This window comes from Pelecanus crispus, chromosome 2 (assembly GCF_030463565.1).
Source record: "Pelecanus crispus isolate bPelCri1 chromosome 2, bPelCri1.pri, whole genome shotgun sequence".
Taxonomy (NCBI): domain Eukaryota; kingdom Metazoa; phylum Chordata; class Aves; order Pelecaniformes; family Pelecanidae; genus Pelecanus; species Pelecanus crispus.
Window position 1 is genome coordinate 31,221,893 of NC_134644.1, and position 16,980 is coordinate 31,238,872.

A 16,980-nucleotide genomic window follows, 5' to 3' on the forward strand; every position below is an offset into this window, starting at 1 on the left:
AACCTCCCCTGGCGCAGCTTAAGCCCATTTCCTCTTGTCCTAGAGATGTCCTAATGAGAAATGCAGGCCAGGCCTACACTGATCATTCAAAAAAAATCTGCCACAAACTGGAACGTAGCAGCTGTATCCATCTTAGCCGAAGCGTAAGACAGCAGAATATCAGTCTCTTTCAGAGAACGCGTGACATCTGCTCAAGCAAAATTACATGCCATGGTGTTAATGAAGGACCTCAGTTTTCCTATTAATGATGGCATTTAGTTGTTTGATAAAAGTTAACAGCCAAAGATGAACATCAGAAGCTAGAATCCTAAAAATCCAAACTACAAACGTTTCTTCACACTGTCTTCAGGGAATACCATCTTTGACTTCATGAAGAGGAAAGAGGTAGAAGATGGCTTTAAAGAAAATGCTTGAATATTTTAATACAGATAGAATATTGCCAAGCTGTGAAAACGGTCCTCTTTCAGAAACAGCACACTACAAAAATGCAAAGAAATGTACTGGATACTGATAGACCGCTACCAAGCAATTATAAACTAGGGCCAAGCACGTGCTTTGGTTTTACATGAAATAAATGGTTCCTCTGTCCCCTAAGGAAAACGCACAGTGGAAAAAGGCAGGAATTTAAGGCCTTGCAGGACTGGAATTTTAAGAATAAAAACAATACATGAAATAAGAAAAAAAAGGAACCAGGAACTAACAAAATGCATTTGTATGTTTAAAAAAAAATACCTCACTCAAATTACTGAGGAAATAGTAACAGATCAGAGCTGAATTACTAGGATAGCTCTATCAACCCATAAGTCAATTATAAAATATCAAAGATTGTGGAACTTTTCTTCTAGGCAGTTGAAGAACACATATTGTCATACTACCAATAAAGCTGATAAATTTCAATGCTTCTATGTCTCAAAGCTGAAGATTTAAGCAAGTGCTTAATTTCTGCCCACAGAATAATTTAAGACAGACTTACAGTAGGTAGCATGGCCTTAAGTCTCTATGGGTGTGAGGGTTCAACAGTAAGAAAACCATCTGCAGTGAGAAATTAGTCTCATGGAGCCAAAAAATAGCACAGTATGTTTGTATGAAAATAACATGTTATTGGTTGAGGAGGTAAGCCACAGAAAATACGCAGCATTCTTCATTTGGCTGTTTCTTTTTGGAAATTACGTAACATTTTTCAATTATTGAATATCTCAAGCATTAAAGATTGAGGAAGAAACAAAATTCTTATGATGTTTATTAGTTTTAAGTTTAGCAGGTAATGGTGACTATTGTCTGTTACTATTTAAAATAGGACAGAAGCATACGTCCAAAATAGGAGCAAGTGTCCCCTCAGGATAATGGCCTTTAGAATGAAATATGATGGTGTCAACTTGAAAGACTTAATGTTTTGTGTATTTTCAGCAGCAAGCATGCTGCTATGAGGAAAGGGGAAGTAGCATTGAATGAATTGCCTTTTTGTTTTCTAGTCAATCCATATTTAAAGTTTTAAATAGCTTAACTACCTGTTAAACATATTTTGAAGTATGTCAAGGGCAGACTGTTTATTGTAAGCCTTTATTAAGAAAAACATGAGTCTACACCCTCTTCAGCTGTGACCAAAGGGAACACCCTTGTCTAACCTTACTAAGAATTGGGTTTAATTCCTGGGTATTGGTCTTTCTTGAAGTCCAGAGAAACGATCTGTTTGGAGACCACGGTAATATCAGTAAAATCCAAAAGGCCTACCAACTTGTAAGTTAAAGGAATGCTTCCCATTTTCACACGTGACTGACTTATTTTTCAAACTGAAGAGAGAATGTTGCAACAGAATGTTCTACTTCCTAAAAATATTTGGATTCAGATAGCAACCACAGTCCCCAAGGACGCTTACAGACTTTGCCCACCACTGTAAACATCATCTCTGTCATAACACTCATTTACTTCTTCAGACTCCATGAGAGCCTCTCAAACAAGCAAGTGAAAACTGGAAGTAAATCCACCATTTTGGTGTATACTGAAAAGTATGCTGCTACCACATCCAACTGACTTGTAAGATTCTTCCATATAAAATATGAAGTCTTTGCAAATATTTGTTATTTTGCAGTCAGTTACCACAGAACAGTTTTTCTTCTCCAGTAAAAGTTCTTGCTGCTCAGTTTCTTTGAGTCTATCCTTATAACAGCAGCTCTGATTAGCTACATTCTCAAAGGTCACTTTAAGTGGACTGAAATGTATCAAGATAGGAACAGCTGTACTCTGTTGGATAGTCCAGAATTGTATCTCTTAGCCAGGGAAATACCAGATGTTCACAGAAAAGCACAAAGAAGAACCTACCGTAACCTACCGTAAATTACAGACTTGCAAAAATATTTTCGTCTTCCCATAGCAAGACTCAGCCAAGTACTAAAGTATGAGCATTTGCCCTTGCTGAAAGACATTTATGCTCTTATATGAAAATCTATGTTACTTCTCAAATCCTGTACCCTGTTCTGTTTACTGTGTGCTTCCCTTCCTTAAAAGTGTGATCCACAGGAAATTCTGAATGTGTTCCTAGAATTTTATTTTTTAAATATTTAAGATTGTCATCTTGTTTATTAACAAACAACTTATGACTTAAAAAAAAAGAAAGAAAAGAAATGAAACCTTTTGCAGAAAGCTTGGACCGTTTGGTTTTTTTTTTCCCCCTCCAGCAACATATGGCAACATCTGTTGCCTCCCTGCTGGACAACTTGTTAAGTACTGACTTGTCTGCTACCACAGCTTCTTAAAGTGGCAAGTAGAAAAATTCAGGTGCGATTAAAAAACCCCAATATATATATACACACACACATAAGTATGTGCTTTCAAGTTCTTGCAGTTTGGTATACTGCATGAACATGCAACTAGTTCTCCAAAGTCAACAGACTGAGTATAAAGCCCATCAGGACAACTTTGCTTTCCTGTTGAGGAAACATGAATTGACTTTTGCTTACTATTTGACTGATCATACAACAAACTGTTAATAGGACGATATTCTCATTTTGCAAATTGGACTAAAGAGTAGACACTTCAAGTTTCAGACATTTATTAATCCTCATCAAAACACTTTCAAACACACAACCAAGTGCAGTGTGAGGCAAGTTTGACCATTTCCTGGATGATTAAGCTGACAATTGTGCGGATGGCTTCCGGAAGACCTTTCTGTGCGGCTTATGGAGATGAGTGTGGTGTTCAGAAGTCAGGACGGTCCTTTTTCAGCCTACTGTAGTCTACATTAACAGAGTAGAACTAGGAAAGAGGGGAAAAAAATGAGTAAGAAGCTTGACTATCCATTTTCCATGGTATTTACTAAAAAACATGTATCACTTGAACTCACGTCAGGAAACTGAAATCACAGTTTGAGTCTGTACGCTAGACATTAATAAATAAATACATAAAAACTTTGAAGAGCAGTTACTTTTTAATATTATCTTCATTCTGCATACAGTATTAGAAGCTCTGCATTTAAAATGAGGCAGTGCTCCTGTCTACAACTAGAGAAAACCCACAGTACCTCTTCTTCAATCCCCAAAATTAAAACTCCATTCACAGGGATTTCTTACAGTACTGCTAAGTTTATCCTTTTTGCCCAAAAATCTATGTGCTCCTGTATATTGAAGGCAACACCTAGCTTGCCAAGTGGCACAAAGCATGGTGTATGTGAACAGACGGTGTCACAAGGGAACATTTAAAGCAGTGCTGTAAAAGCCAAATTTGGTTTAAGTAGCTGCATCTAGAACTGCAAGGTATGACAAGGAAGAAGGAAAGCAAAAACAGATCCTTTCACACTCTCAGTTTATATTAGCAAAAGTTGGATCCCATTACAAGCAATTCAAAACAGCCCAAAGTCCCCGAGGACACTGAATTTACAGACTAAAAGCTTATTTTGGCATCCCTGCCTGACTAGACATCAAGCACGTGATGCTATAGCTTTTCTTTAAAAAAAAAAAAAAAGCAAGAAACATTTATCTATTACCTTGATTATTTTTAGTTATGCCCGATTTAATTTTTTTTTTTTTTTAACTTCCCCAGAAGAAACAAAACAGCCTACAGCACATTCAAATTACACATTTCTGTGCAACTCCTACAGTAATGATCAGGTCTTCAACTCTTTTCTTTGGAAAGACTGAGGAAGCTGATATAACAAAGAGAAGTTTACAAAAGAAAAACAAATTTCATCAAAAGCTAAAACTTGTTGTGTCAGAGCTTTTTACTAAACAGTCATCCTCAATTTAGAGTATCTGCCTTTCCATTTCCCACAGTGCAGATTTGGAAAAAAAATCCCCAATGATACACACACCCAAATATGGTAAACCCTTAGGTTGTGCTTGCATGCTAAGGCAGAAGGGGAACGCTACACAAGGCATGCACTCCTTTAAAGAATTTGTGCTGCGCACTATGTTGAATTTGCCTCTTTTAGATATTTAAGAAACAGAAACATTCCAGAAGCAGCAACGAAACCAAGGTGTTATGTTCTTCCTGGACTTTTAAGGGAACTGCGAGATATTTTATTTTGGACTGTGGGGTTTGGGTTTGGTTTTTTTTTTTTTTTGCATATTTCAATGATTGGAATAGTAAGATATGGTACTGAACAGACACTAGCTTTGAAAACATAGTAGGTTTGCTTTTTTAGTAGCTTGAGGATAATCTTAGAATATTCTTAACCGGAATCTACTAAAATACCACTTTAATAAAACATGATAAAAACACGACTTCTGTAAACTACCAGATGTTTTACACATCTTTACATGCTTCCTCATTAGTTCAATGAAATAACTTGAGTATTACTTAAATTTCTATTGCATCCAGTTACAGACAATTCTTTTGTTTTCAAACAATCAACTGTAAAACTGAATTAGTGTTTACATTAAACACAGACATTTTCCTGCTTTGCTTCTAAAGAGTAAAGGCCAACAGTTTACAGCTTAGAACTTCGGAGGTTTTGTCTTTCTCCCTGTAGTTTATGTCTGAGTATTATGAGCTAGTATATTCTTCCTCTCGCATAGAATTCCTGTTTTTCTTACAGTGCAATATATATGACTACTTCCATATAGACTCCTTTCACCCCATTATCAACCAGCTCTAGGAAAGTTTTAAATGTCAAACTCAGCTCTCTCTGCTCCGAGTTCTAGAGACAGACAAATGTTACACAGCAGAGAAAATACATCACTCATTCAGCGACTTCCCAATCCATTCAAATATTGTAAAGCAGTAGGCTACACCTTTGCTATCATGTTTCCTACAAATCTGTATCTTTCATTTTACCTTGTACTGGTCACTGGGAGACAGTTTGTTCCAAGGTTCTGGATTATTTTTCTTATCCCAGCTACCGAGAAAAAAAAGCAAGATATGAGAACATATTAAGAGAATCACACTACCTTCAAAATAAATAAAATTCATATGTGTGCTGTGGTTATTAGGCCATGGAGAGTCACCCATCCAAATAAGTTTCCACAGAAAAAGACACAGTCCTTTGGCCACAGTGTCTAAATATCACATGGTAAACAAATGTATCTCCAAATCAAGGAAATCTCCATACAGTTAGTGCCAGTGATATTGGAGCAAGACATTAAGGCCTCCAGAAACATAAAGAGCGAGGCAGTAAAGTTTACTTTAATATATAGAGCAAGAGGACTGGGTGCTGTGAATTATTTTATACATACCAGACATCAGGGTTGAACACTGCCAAACGCATGAGATACAGGGCTGCACCAAAGCCTCCAGAGCCAATGATCAAAAACAGAGGGATCAACTAGGAACAACAACAAGATTATATGTCATACCGCAGTGTAACAACATAGCATTACTACATAGCATTTCTGACTACAGCAATGACAAACCAAAGAACAAGCTCCCACACTTTGAACCGTAATGCACAGTGCTCTAAACCCCTAACATATGCTCCCTGTGTACAGGACATCCCTGAGGGCAGAGAGAAACTAGCAGGTACGAAGAGAGAGACATGAAAAAACATACTACTACATGCAGAACAACCAAGTGTCCCATAACAGCACGTTCTGGAAAAACGAACATCAGTCCCTGCACTGCCCAAAACAGCCCCTACCACCTGTACCCCCGATCATCAAGAAAATGGCAGCGAGGGGCTGCAGCGAAAGAGTCTAACAAGAATAGAAGAGCCACCTTGAGCCTTGCTGCTGCAGCATGAGAAAGGCCCAGGCGTACCAGAGGAAAAGAGGGACCTGACCCCGATCAGCCCTGAGCTACCCACAGGCCGTCAGCCGCGGCCCACCCGAGGGGCCAGGCATCCAAGGGGAAAGGAGACGGAAGAGCGAGGATGGGGGCGACGGCGGGGCCCAGGCCCCGCAGCCGCCGGGGCACTGCCGCGGCTACTCACGCTGGGGTGCTTCCTGGCGTGGCTGACCATAACGCGAAACATGGCGGCAGCAGGCGCAGGCGAAGGTCTCGCTCTCTACCAGGCTCGGGAGCCCGTCCTCCCCCTTCAGCCGCCGAGGCCCAATGTCACCCGAGGCCCCCGGCGCGGCAGGTGCCCGCCGCCGCGGCCCGGATGTAGCAGCTGCGGCGTTCGCCTGTTCGCCCTCCGCCGCGGCAGCCCCGGCCGGCGCCCCGCCGCGGCGCCCCGCCCCGCCCCCGCCGAGCGCCCCGGGCCGAGCGCCTCCCGCGTTAGCGCGGCCGCCGGCCGGCGGCGCCGCTCGGGGAGCAGGCACCCACCGGGGCACCCCGGGCCCGCTCCGCCGGGGGGGAGCCGAGCAGGCGCCAACGCCGCCTCGCCCCGCCCGCTGCTGCGAGGGGTGGGCAGCGCCTGCGCGGAGGGCGGCGGGCAGCGCGCGGGTGCCGGCGGGGCGCGGGGCACCTCCAACGGCCGGTTCCTGAGGGCCGCCCGCCTCTCCGCGCCTCCTCGGCGCTGCCCTCTCGCACCGCCTGCGAGCCTCGGCCACGCAGACGGGCGCCAGAAGCCGCCGCAGCCCTTGCCGACGGCGCCTGCCCGCTCCGCGGCGGCAGCGGGACGGCTCTGAAGGTGTGCGGCGGCGTGTGGGTGCGCAGACGTAGGCCCGCGTTCGCCTTCTCCTCTGCGGGGCAAACCTCGCTGTGGAGGTTTGTCTTTACCGTCACCCGGCTTAAAAAGTTGAGGGTGTGGATCATAGAGTCATAGAATCGTTTAGGTTGGAAAAGACCTTTAAGATCATCCAGTCCAACCATTAACCTACACTACCAAGTCCACACTAAACCAATCAAGGGTAGACTAGACTAAACCATGTCCCAAGTGCCACATCTACCCGTTTTTTGAACACTTCCAGGGATGGTGACTCCACCACCTCTCTGGGCAGCCTGTTCCAATTCTTGACCACCCTTTCCGTAAACAAATTTTTCCTAATTTCCAACCTAAACCTCCCCTGGCGCAGCTTGAGCCCATTTCCTCTCATCCTATCGCTAACTACGTGGGAGAAGAGCCCAACACCCACCTCACTACAACCTCCTTTCAGGTAGTTGTAGAGAGTGTGTGGTTTAAAGGTGAGATGAGAGTTAGGGTTTCGTTATCTCGAAAAGCACAAAAGAGTGAAATTCATCATAAAACTGCCCAAGCTAATTGCTCCGCTGCAGGCAGGGTGGCATCAGTTGGGTGCGTACGCAGCGCTGAGAGAGACCTTTGATGTTCAAATTTAACGTACACGTGACACACAATGAAAAAATTATCTTTGGCAGAGACGTTTATAGTGAAATGTTAGGTATTTTGGCCAAGGTTGGGTTGGATTTTGTTATTGTTAGGTAATTCTAAATGAGCAACAAGAGCTACTTACTGTATAACACAAAGCGTATCCAAGTGCCTTCCTAGTTTCATCTCCATTGCTGTGTATCTTATTTTATACAGAATTGGGAACCTAATGCCTGTCTTTGGGTAGGATCACCAGACACTTTGATGTATGATTTCTTTCACAAAAAGTAATCCAAAAGGTAAGTTTGCACCCAGTCATTAAGAAATCCATTTTTAGTTAGCAGGAATATCAGCATGCTGCTGACAGACAGCAAAAAAAGACAAAAAGAGTCCCTTTCTTAGGTTAGAAGCAGAATAACTTTACATGAACGCTAATGGTTTGTATGGGTGTATACCAAAGTAAAAATTAATTTAGTGAAATGTCAGAGAGCAAATGCATGTAAGCAAACAGATGTCTTTTATTTCACTTACCAGTTCCACATACTGGCTTCTGCGTATTTTCAACAATTGTCTCAAATTGTCCTTGTCACAATAAATTCTAAAAAAAAATTATGTGATTCCTTGCTTATCATTCCATAATCCAACATTTTTCAGTTTGCCAGAGCCAGTTTAATCTGCCTAACAGATAACCATGGACAAGACAAAAATGCTGGCAGTTGGCCATATTGAGTAACTCGTACAGATACATTTGACAAGTCATTGGATGACACCACAAAAATTAGAATACGTTTTCTTTGGAGCAATGCAATCCTATTACTTGTCTCTCTCATTTGTTTCAGAGTTGATGAACAGAAAGGAGCATAGCTGCAGTGCTCCAAGATTCTGTTAACCGTTTCAGTATACATTATGTCGTGGGGACAGTATTTTTCCAGTTTTTCCAAATTAAAAGAGCACTTTGTCCATCCAGTTAAAAGTATTGAAAATAACAGTATCGCTGCTATTTCTTTTATAAGAGAGAAATACCTGAAACCTCCAAGGGTAACCTAGAAGGTTATGCTGCTAACCCTCTGGTACAGAATTGAACTTTTCACCATGTATTTGGATCACAGGAAATACCAGTTCCCAAAGCAGCTGCAGGAAAACCAGGGAGAGACGAAAAGGTAGATGGATAGCCAGTAACCATGTGGGGCTGCTGAGCAAAACTCCCTGCAGATTGAAACAGTCTGCTTGCTTCTGCACAGCCGACATAAGGCTAAGTGGCAGAAATTCAGAGACTTTGAGTAGCCTGTTTCTACGCTACTAAGGGAAGAAGACCATTAGGGATACATTATTTCCACCAGGCATGTCTTGGGCACCTATTTTTAGGAAATACATCATGGGTTTTATATGCTTCTCAGTATATTTTTTTCCAATGATTTATACTTTTGCTGGCTTCTTGTGCTTTTATGAATTTAAACAGAGGCATAGTAACTGATCAATTTGCAAAATTTGTCATGCATTTTATGGGCTTTCATAAATTTTAACCATTGTGTACATCAACTTTTATTGCCTGGGCCTGTGTGGCTCAGCTGGTTCATTGTTCATATACATGTCTTATTATTTATGTTACGTGGACTTTTGCGTATGTTAATGAATTCTATAGATAAAAACATTGAAGTGTGAAAACAAGCAGAAAACAGATTTTTTCATTATAATTTTAGAAATCATGAGTTAATAGTCTTAAAGTACACTCAATGCAAGCATCGCTAAAAATGCAATCTCTCAATTGCTTGGCTTGGTGAAATTCTGAGTATAAACTCAAGCCACCTCAAGGCATCTTGATGGTGGATCTGTGGTTCCTAGAAATACCTACTTAGCTGCCATGTTTGTGTGCTTGAACTATGCTATAATTATATAAATTGTATGTGCTAATTTACTGTAATGCTGTCAATATATTGGCCATACTTGAAGACTAAGAATTTTCTATTACTCATCAGGAATCCATCCATTTCCTGAAAGAGAACGAACACTAGATAAAGGTAGGGAATTTTACCACTCTCTTATCTGTTGCTTAGCTACTCAAGCTGAAAGTAAACACATTTAATTCCTCTTAAAGTTTCATGTCTTTGTGTTCACACCTGACAATTAAATTTACGATGCTTTAGTTAGACTACACACTTCTTTTATTCTGAGTAAAGTTAGTTCTGTGTAGGTTTCTGCTCTTTTGCATAAGTGAATCTATAAATCCTTCAGGTATTTTTGGCAAGGTTTTGTGATGAACCGGTCCATTAAGAATTAAGGGGCTAGATTTGCAGCAGTGCTCAGCACTGCTGAAAATCAAGTCCTCAGGTTATTCCGGTGCTTTATAATTTCCTTTTTCCTCTTTTCTTTTGTTCTCCCATATAGCATCACCTCATGACTTCTGTCTCTGAGTTGTCCCTCTTTGATTGCTATCATATCTTGCTCCTATCCTTAGGCTCATTTGAGCTTTTGGTTTCAGAAACTTTTCTTCTATTCCAGATGCCTTGTTTTCATATTTGGTGGCCTTCCTGTTTCTAAAGCCTTTCTTCCCTAAACCTTACCTGTTATTACGAGTCATATATCCACAGATTTCTCTCTGTTTAACACCAGTTATGGTGTGCTTGATTTTTTTATATTAAAAGCAATCAATTTTAGCCACAGATATAATCATGTCTGCAGAACAGGAATATGAAGTCATAATAAAATCAGAGGTTATTTGAAGAATTGCACTTTTAAGGTTTGACAGAATCAGTCGATTAAAAAAAATCAACAGAGACATAGTCACTTTGAAGTTACATATTTTAATTGGAGGAAAATAGGAAGGAAAGACTTCTAGATTTGGAGACGTTCCAGCTGGTCACAGATGAAGAAACTAAACTCATTGTGAATTGTCCTATATCATCAAGGACACATCTCTGTTAATCAGAACAATGTATAAACTGAGGATTTTCTGTGGGACACACCAGTTTTGGTAAAACGGCAAAGACTTTTAAAAATAATCTTTACCAGAGAAAAGGAATTCTAGGAGAGCAAAATATATTTAACAACTTTGAAAAAAATGTAAAAATGTAAATGTAAACACTGGCTTACATGCATTAAATCCATAGGGATTTTTGTGATCTTTTTGTGGATTGTGATGATTTTTTTTTTTGTGTTGGTGACAGGAAAACAGCTACTGGAAATCTTGAATACTAACAAAATACAAGAGCCATAACAAAGAAGAAATTAATAACAAATGGTACTGAAATATATGGTACAGAAGTATTCTACTTCTTCTCTCATGTCTGTCAAAAGTATGGGTTGATAAAGCTTATTGTCCTCATACAGCCATTAAATGTACACAATAATCTTAGCATTATAAATAGATCATTATTTTATAAAAAAATACACTTGATTTCAGTTGGGATGAGTTTATATAAAAACATGTTATGCAGCATAACGCGCTAACAACCATATAAGCAAAATTTCTGTTAAATAAGGGTGCTAGAGATCTGGAAAAGAAAAAACTTGGTGACAGTGGTTGTATGTTCTATTATTAAGGGTAGAGTAGTTTTCTAGAGTTTATAATCTGCTCAGCAAGTCAAAGAATAATATTAAGACAGAAAACCTTTTTTTAGTTCACTTGCATTTACGTATATAACTTATGATTATTAGTTTATATTACAAATACAAATTGTGTCTCGGATTTTTACAGTGCTGTTTGTAAACTTAAAGACATTAGCCCTAATATAGAAAACTTTTGTAATATTACGCTTTTATTAAGTGTACAGCTATATAGACTGCTGTAGCATTAAAGTAATTATAGTTACTTTAAAGCAAGTAAATCCTTACTTTAAAATAAAAGTTTTTGTTTTAAAATGAAAATAAATAATGGTTTTACACAAAGAGAGCGAGTATGTGAATATGTGTTATTTAGCAAAAGTGAAATTACCGGTAATAAAATGAAGCAAGGATTTCCTTAATCTTTCTTTCCTGAAGTTAAGCATCTTCTGTCAAAATGTGGATGTATTTACAAGTATTTAAAATTTTATCCTTGAACATAATTTTTATAAAATACCAGTTCCTCAGCTGTCATAAATTTTTATTGGTGAAACTGCACCAAAAATTTAGAGGCAAGTTGTTTGTCCATACAGAGTATATAAAGAATCATTGGGCAGGACATTTTTTAGCATAAAAATGCTCTTATCCATTCCTTGCGTAGAAAACCCATTAAAGTTTATATTTCACAGGGAACCAGCCGCCTGTATGGGTTGTTCATAATGGAATATTGAGGTTTTTTACCTGTCAGTTAACAGATTCAAATCTGGCTCAATTCAGTCTCTTTTGAGATTTTAGAGCAGCATGGGCCGAGACAGTGGGAAGCTCCTCAGGTAACAGGTCCTGCAGGAGCAAACAGGTTAAAGCAGCTGTCACCAGCAAGAGTTCTTCTTAGCCTACTGAAAATAAAACATTTCAGTTGAAAGACTTCAGTAGTTATCGGAGAAAACCAGAAATAGAGATGTGTAAGAGCAGTAAGACATTCTGAAATGGATGAAAATATTCAGGTTTTAAATACCAACATTTATAAAATGCATGGGTTTTTTAAAATGTAGTATCGTTCCGTGACTATTAGGAACAGAAGGCAAGAAAAAGAATGACATGCCAAAAGCAGAACAGCTGAGAATCTAATACATAAAAGAAACTAAATTGTGGTCCCTGCTTATTCTCTAGGTTCAAGAGAGCAAATGAAACAGCTGGTCTTTATATTTCAAATATATTTTGTTTTAAATTATATAATCTGTCAAAAGTTAGGATGCACAAGTAGAAGCCCCACACAGCTCGCACCCGACTGGAAGGCTTGAACCTGACCAGAAGACCACAAGAAATTATTGGAATGATCCCCCTGAAAACTATGCTGGTTCAGTGCCCGTTTACAGATACTCTCTTTCCTGTCACTGCATCCATAGATGGGATTTCCCTGTGAGCTGCTCTTGTGTTGAAAAAGCATCTGAACTCTATAAATAAAAGATAAGTTTAATGGCTCAACAGAAAGTCGAAATCTTCACTAAAAATGTAACTAGGTGCTGCTTCAACTATTTAACAACCTGTTAGAGACAAATTAAAACTGCTTCTGTTTCCAATGCCTATAATTGTCTTACAGCTTTTGATCTTTCATCTTAATACAGGAGGTTAAAGGATGTTTTTTAAGTTTCTGCTAAGGAGTAAGGAGACACTCATTTGAATAATGTTTCCAGGACCATTCTGTGCAGTTTCTTTTACATATGCTAGTAAAAGAAATAGGTAGTCCTTACAAGCCCTCCTCTGATGTTCAAAATTTGAGTTAGCTTTTGATTAATCTTTTGTTGCGTACAGTTTTACCAAAGTTTACTCAAATCTCAGCTGATTTTTTTTATGCTGGGAATCTACACTGACTGAGGCAAGTCATGGATTTCCAGGGCTGGCATGACAGTCAGGTTCACGCCAGCAAAAACTATTGTATTTCATCAGCTATTGGCTAATTATTTATAAAAATCTGATCAGAGTTTGCTCTCTGAATAAAGCTGTTCTCCTTTACTGGAAAAGAATAATTTGGTATTGACAGCCCTTTCCAGGACATACTGCTGCTCAGGAGAAACTGATGCAGCTGCCATAGGAGTGACTCAGACGGTCTGGGAACAGAGCAAGCTGCCCATAAGCAGCTTCTGAAATGTAAAAATACAAAAAAAAAAAAAAAAAGTATAATTGACTGTGCAACAGCTGTAAGGAATGATATATGAGACCTCACGTTCACTATGTAGTCCAAACATTAAAGAACAATACAATATTAACAAAGAAACATGAAAACAGTGTATGTTTACAAAGTATAGTCTTACTGCTCTGTCATCTGCACAAGCTGTGTCAACAAAGGATTACACAGTTAGAAATAATAGAATAAATTTTGTATTCTCATTTATTTTTCTGTATTTTTTTCTTTAATGGAGAATGTCAGTATTTTAATAGAAACACAATTTATAGAAAGAATAAGGCTCCCAAATCTAACAGTTTCAATAAGCCAAAACTTGTTCTCATTTAAGACAGTGATACAGCCTTTAGAGGACAGGATTAGACATAATTCTGATCAAGCTATTTTCCACAAACCTAGGCTGGAGAAAATCTCATCTGTCTTCCACTAACATGAGTCGTCTGCTTTTGCTTTCTTTATGGAAAGGGTAAAGAGGGATTCTTGCGATTTATGAACTGGAGGACAGATAATGCTGTTCTGGAAGTAAGAATGTTGTTCATGTACTTTCCAGAGAAAACATTATTTGCCTCTCTTTTCTGCTGTAGTTTTTAGAGGAAGGTTAACGTTTGCAAAGTAGAAAGGTTTACTGAATAGAAATTGCATGAATGTTTTTCAGGTAGTTTAGAAATCCAGTATGTTTTATGCATTGCAGCAAGAAGAGACACGTCAATCCAGCTGCTGATACCAGATGACAGAACTATTATTGATTACTTTAGGAGTCGTTGAATTATGTCGCAGATCCTGGCGCTGTTGGGTAATACAGAGCTGTTGAAAAGCATGAATGTGGAGTGCGTTTTGCTTGTGTTTCAGTGAATGACACTGCTGTGGGGGCAATAAATTTCACAAAACTTTAGAAGTGCAAAAGCTAGTGGTTTAGTTTAAGCAAGTCTACCTTCTGAAATCAGTAGAAAGATACAGGTGGGCGGCTCCCAGAGGCGATCTAAACTACAGCTAGAATAAATCACTCTTTCAGGATGTCATCCTTGGCCCTTGCCAAAATCATTGGAGGTGCAAGTTGATGCACTGGGATAGGCTGCAACTGTGTTTCAGAAGATGCCACTGGATAAACCTCATGCTTTCATTACCCTTCAGAGCAAAACCAAGATACCTGCAGTATCCTGTATGAACCTGGTAAGACCTGGACAGCTTGTGCAGAACATCTAATAATATCTGTTTCTTGGTATTCTCACTGTGCAAAAACATTAGTCTTGGGGTTCGTCGTGCAAGGGCTGTGATGTCAGGCACTGCAAGGGCTAATCAGTTTTGTAAGCAGCCTGATTTTGCAGACAGTGGCATTTATAAGTCAGGATAAACGGTATCTTGGCAGTGGTTTAAACTTTTTCCTCGCTTTGCCACCTGAAATACCATTTAGAAATAAACAAAATCTGCATGGAAGGGCATAGTGCCAGGTTTTTGTAAAGAAGCAAGCAGTGGATCTCCAAGCCCTCACTCTCTTACACTTACAATATCTCCAGTTATCAGATTCACTCGAATCATTAATACTTTATGCAGATAATTTCTAGTGTAGCGGAATGTCAAATCCAGTCCCAGCTTGCCTCCTTTCTGGGTTTTAGCCACTAAAGAAATACACCGTACTCACTCTACTTGGGAGAAAGGAGATAGAGTGTGTTTCAGCCTGGATGCAGATCGAAGCGCTGCATTGTACTCTAACTCATCTGCCACAAATTTTGAGAAATTACATTTTTTGTCTTTATATGCATTTATCTAGATTAGTACAAAAGTCAGGGTTCTGTTTCTAAGAATACAAAGTGTCCCATGATCTGTCTTTAATGAATGACAAAAGCTTCATCAAAAGGTGCATGGAAGTAATTGCTTTGGCTACTCCCGAGTTTTGCTTGTGTTTTTTTTTGACTTTTCTGCTCTGTTAAAAATTGTGTCATGTACCACTTATCAAGAAGTAGTATTCCCCCATTATCTTTTCTTTAAATACAGTTTCATTTAAATGTAGGGAATTATTATATTTATGGGAGAAGGATAATAACGTTTTGATGTGTGACTGAGCCCATCCTCCTCCTTTGAAGGATATATGCAGTATATCTGTAAGATTCACATTGTGTGATTGCATGAAATATATACCTGTAATAAGTCTTCTGAGCAGGAATTTCTTATTTTATTTGAACAGCAGAGTCTAGACTGAAGTGCAAATTATGTGAAGGGGAAAACTACAGCATATCTTGATATTTTTTCTTCTATGTACTAAGACATCAAAAATTTTCCTTGAGAACAGGCAGAACATAAAAGCAAATTTAATTAAAAAGGAGTGAGTTTCATAAAGTACTTTCATTTTTTTCTGTGAAGTGCTGTTTTCGTCTTACATCGCACAAGAAATAAGGTTGAAGACAACAGAATGTTCTGTTTGTTACTTGCTTGTTTCAGAACATCCTTGGTCCAAAAAAGTTGACTCCTGTCTTTCACTAACATATTTGTCTGGCTAACTTACAAGCTTGTATACTTTGAGATGTTACTCCATTGATGCTGTCTCTGCCCATCTGTTTTTCCTCTTTGAGACTTGCCCTTAAGAAACACCTCCTTCAGGCTGCCATCCCTATTTACGAAGACATAAGCAGAACACTAACACTTGTGTGAAAGAGCTGTCTTAACAAACACATGTAGTACTCCTAAAGTGTTCAGGCACCCAATACGCCTGTCTTTTCTCCACGGAATGCAGAACAGATGTGGGTGAACTGAGTAAATTTTAAAATTTGTATCTTCTATAAGCACAATTTAAAATGCTGGAGCTCTGAAAACAAATACATATGACAAAAACATGTGTCATAGGAGATACATTTTGCACAACCTCTCCACAGCAGAATCATTGCTAATAAAAAAAAAAAAAAAAAAAAAAAATCACGTAAGGAGGCCAGTCTAGAGATGAACTAATTTTTTTTTGAGTAAAATAAATAAGTCTTTAAAAGAACAATCTTCCTTATCAAACTTGGATTCAGTATATTTGTTTGCAGGGTAAAATGAGCTTTGATTAAAACTTGGCCAAACTGAAATGATTCATGTGATTTAAAATCAGAAAATTCCAGTGCAATGGGTTTTAAAAGAAGTAATCCACACTGCATCTTCTAAAGAAACAAATCAGGACAGTGGGAATTTTTGCGCCCTGTCCCTCTCCACCCCCCCATTTGATCCATGAGAGGAGGAAGCATGATTTTCACGGTCATAGTTCTTTTAAATCGACTTGCTGGAATACTGTTTCATGACTGTAGAATCTGGAAGAGAAAGAAGAGTCATTGGAGGGGCAACAGAAAAGACTGTGTACTGTGGAGTCCATGAATCTTTTTTCTTTAGAGTCACCGAATACAAATAAATAGTAGTAAGAACACAGACAGGTATGGTTTTATTACATGGAACAGTAAAGCATGAAGTGAATCACTAAGGCCAAGGTTACACAGTCATTTTAATTCGCAGTGAGTCCGGAGTGCTACGCAGAGAGACAGTTTTATCCATCCTTTGGCCTTGGCTACTCATGTGAGGAAATTCAGACCTAACATGGACTTGCTGGTGAGCTGGGCAGTTGCACCTGCTTTCCCCTCTCCTTTCCCATCCCTGTGTC

General features: G+C 39.1%; 1 protein-coding gene across 1 annotated transcript; it reads right to left on the bottom strand.

Annotated features, from left to right (window-relative positions):
- Positions 1–3,046: 3,046 nt before the first annotated feature.
- On the bottom strand, positions 3,047–6,461 carry COXFA4 (cytochrome c oxidase associated subunit FA4). Its single transcript, XM_075706073.1, has 4 exons — positions 6,359–6,461; positions 5,667–5,755; positions 5,269–5,329; positions 3,047–3,252 (listed from the first exon to the last, which is right to left on the bottom strand). The coding sequence occupies exons 1-4, from the start codon at positions 6,398–6,400 to the stop codon at positions 3,196–3,198; spliced, it is 249 nt and encodes an 82-aa protein (XP_075562188.1). The 5' UTR covers positions 6,401–6,461; the 3' UTR covers positions 3,047–3,195.
- Between the last annotated feature and the right edge of the window lie 10,519 nt (positions 6,462–16,980).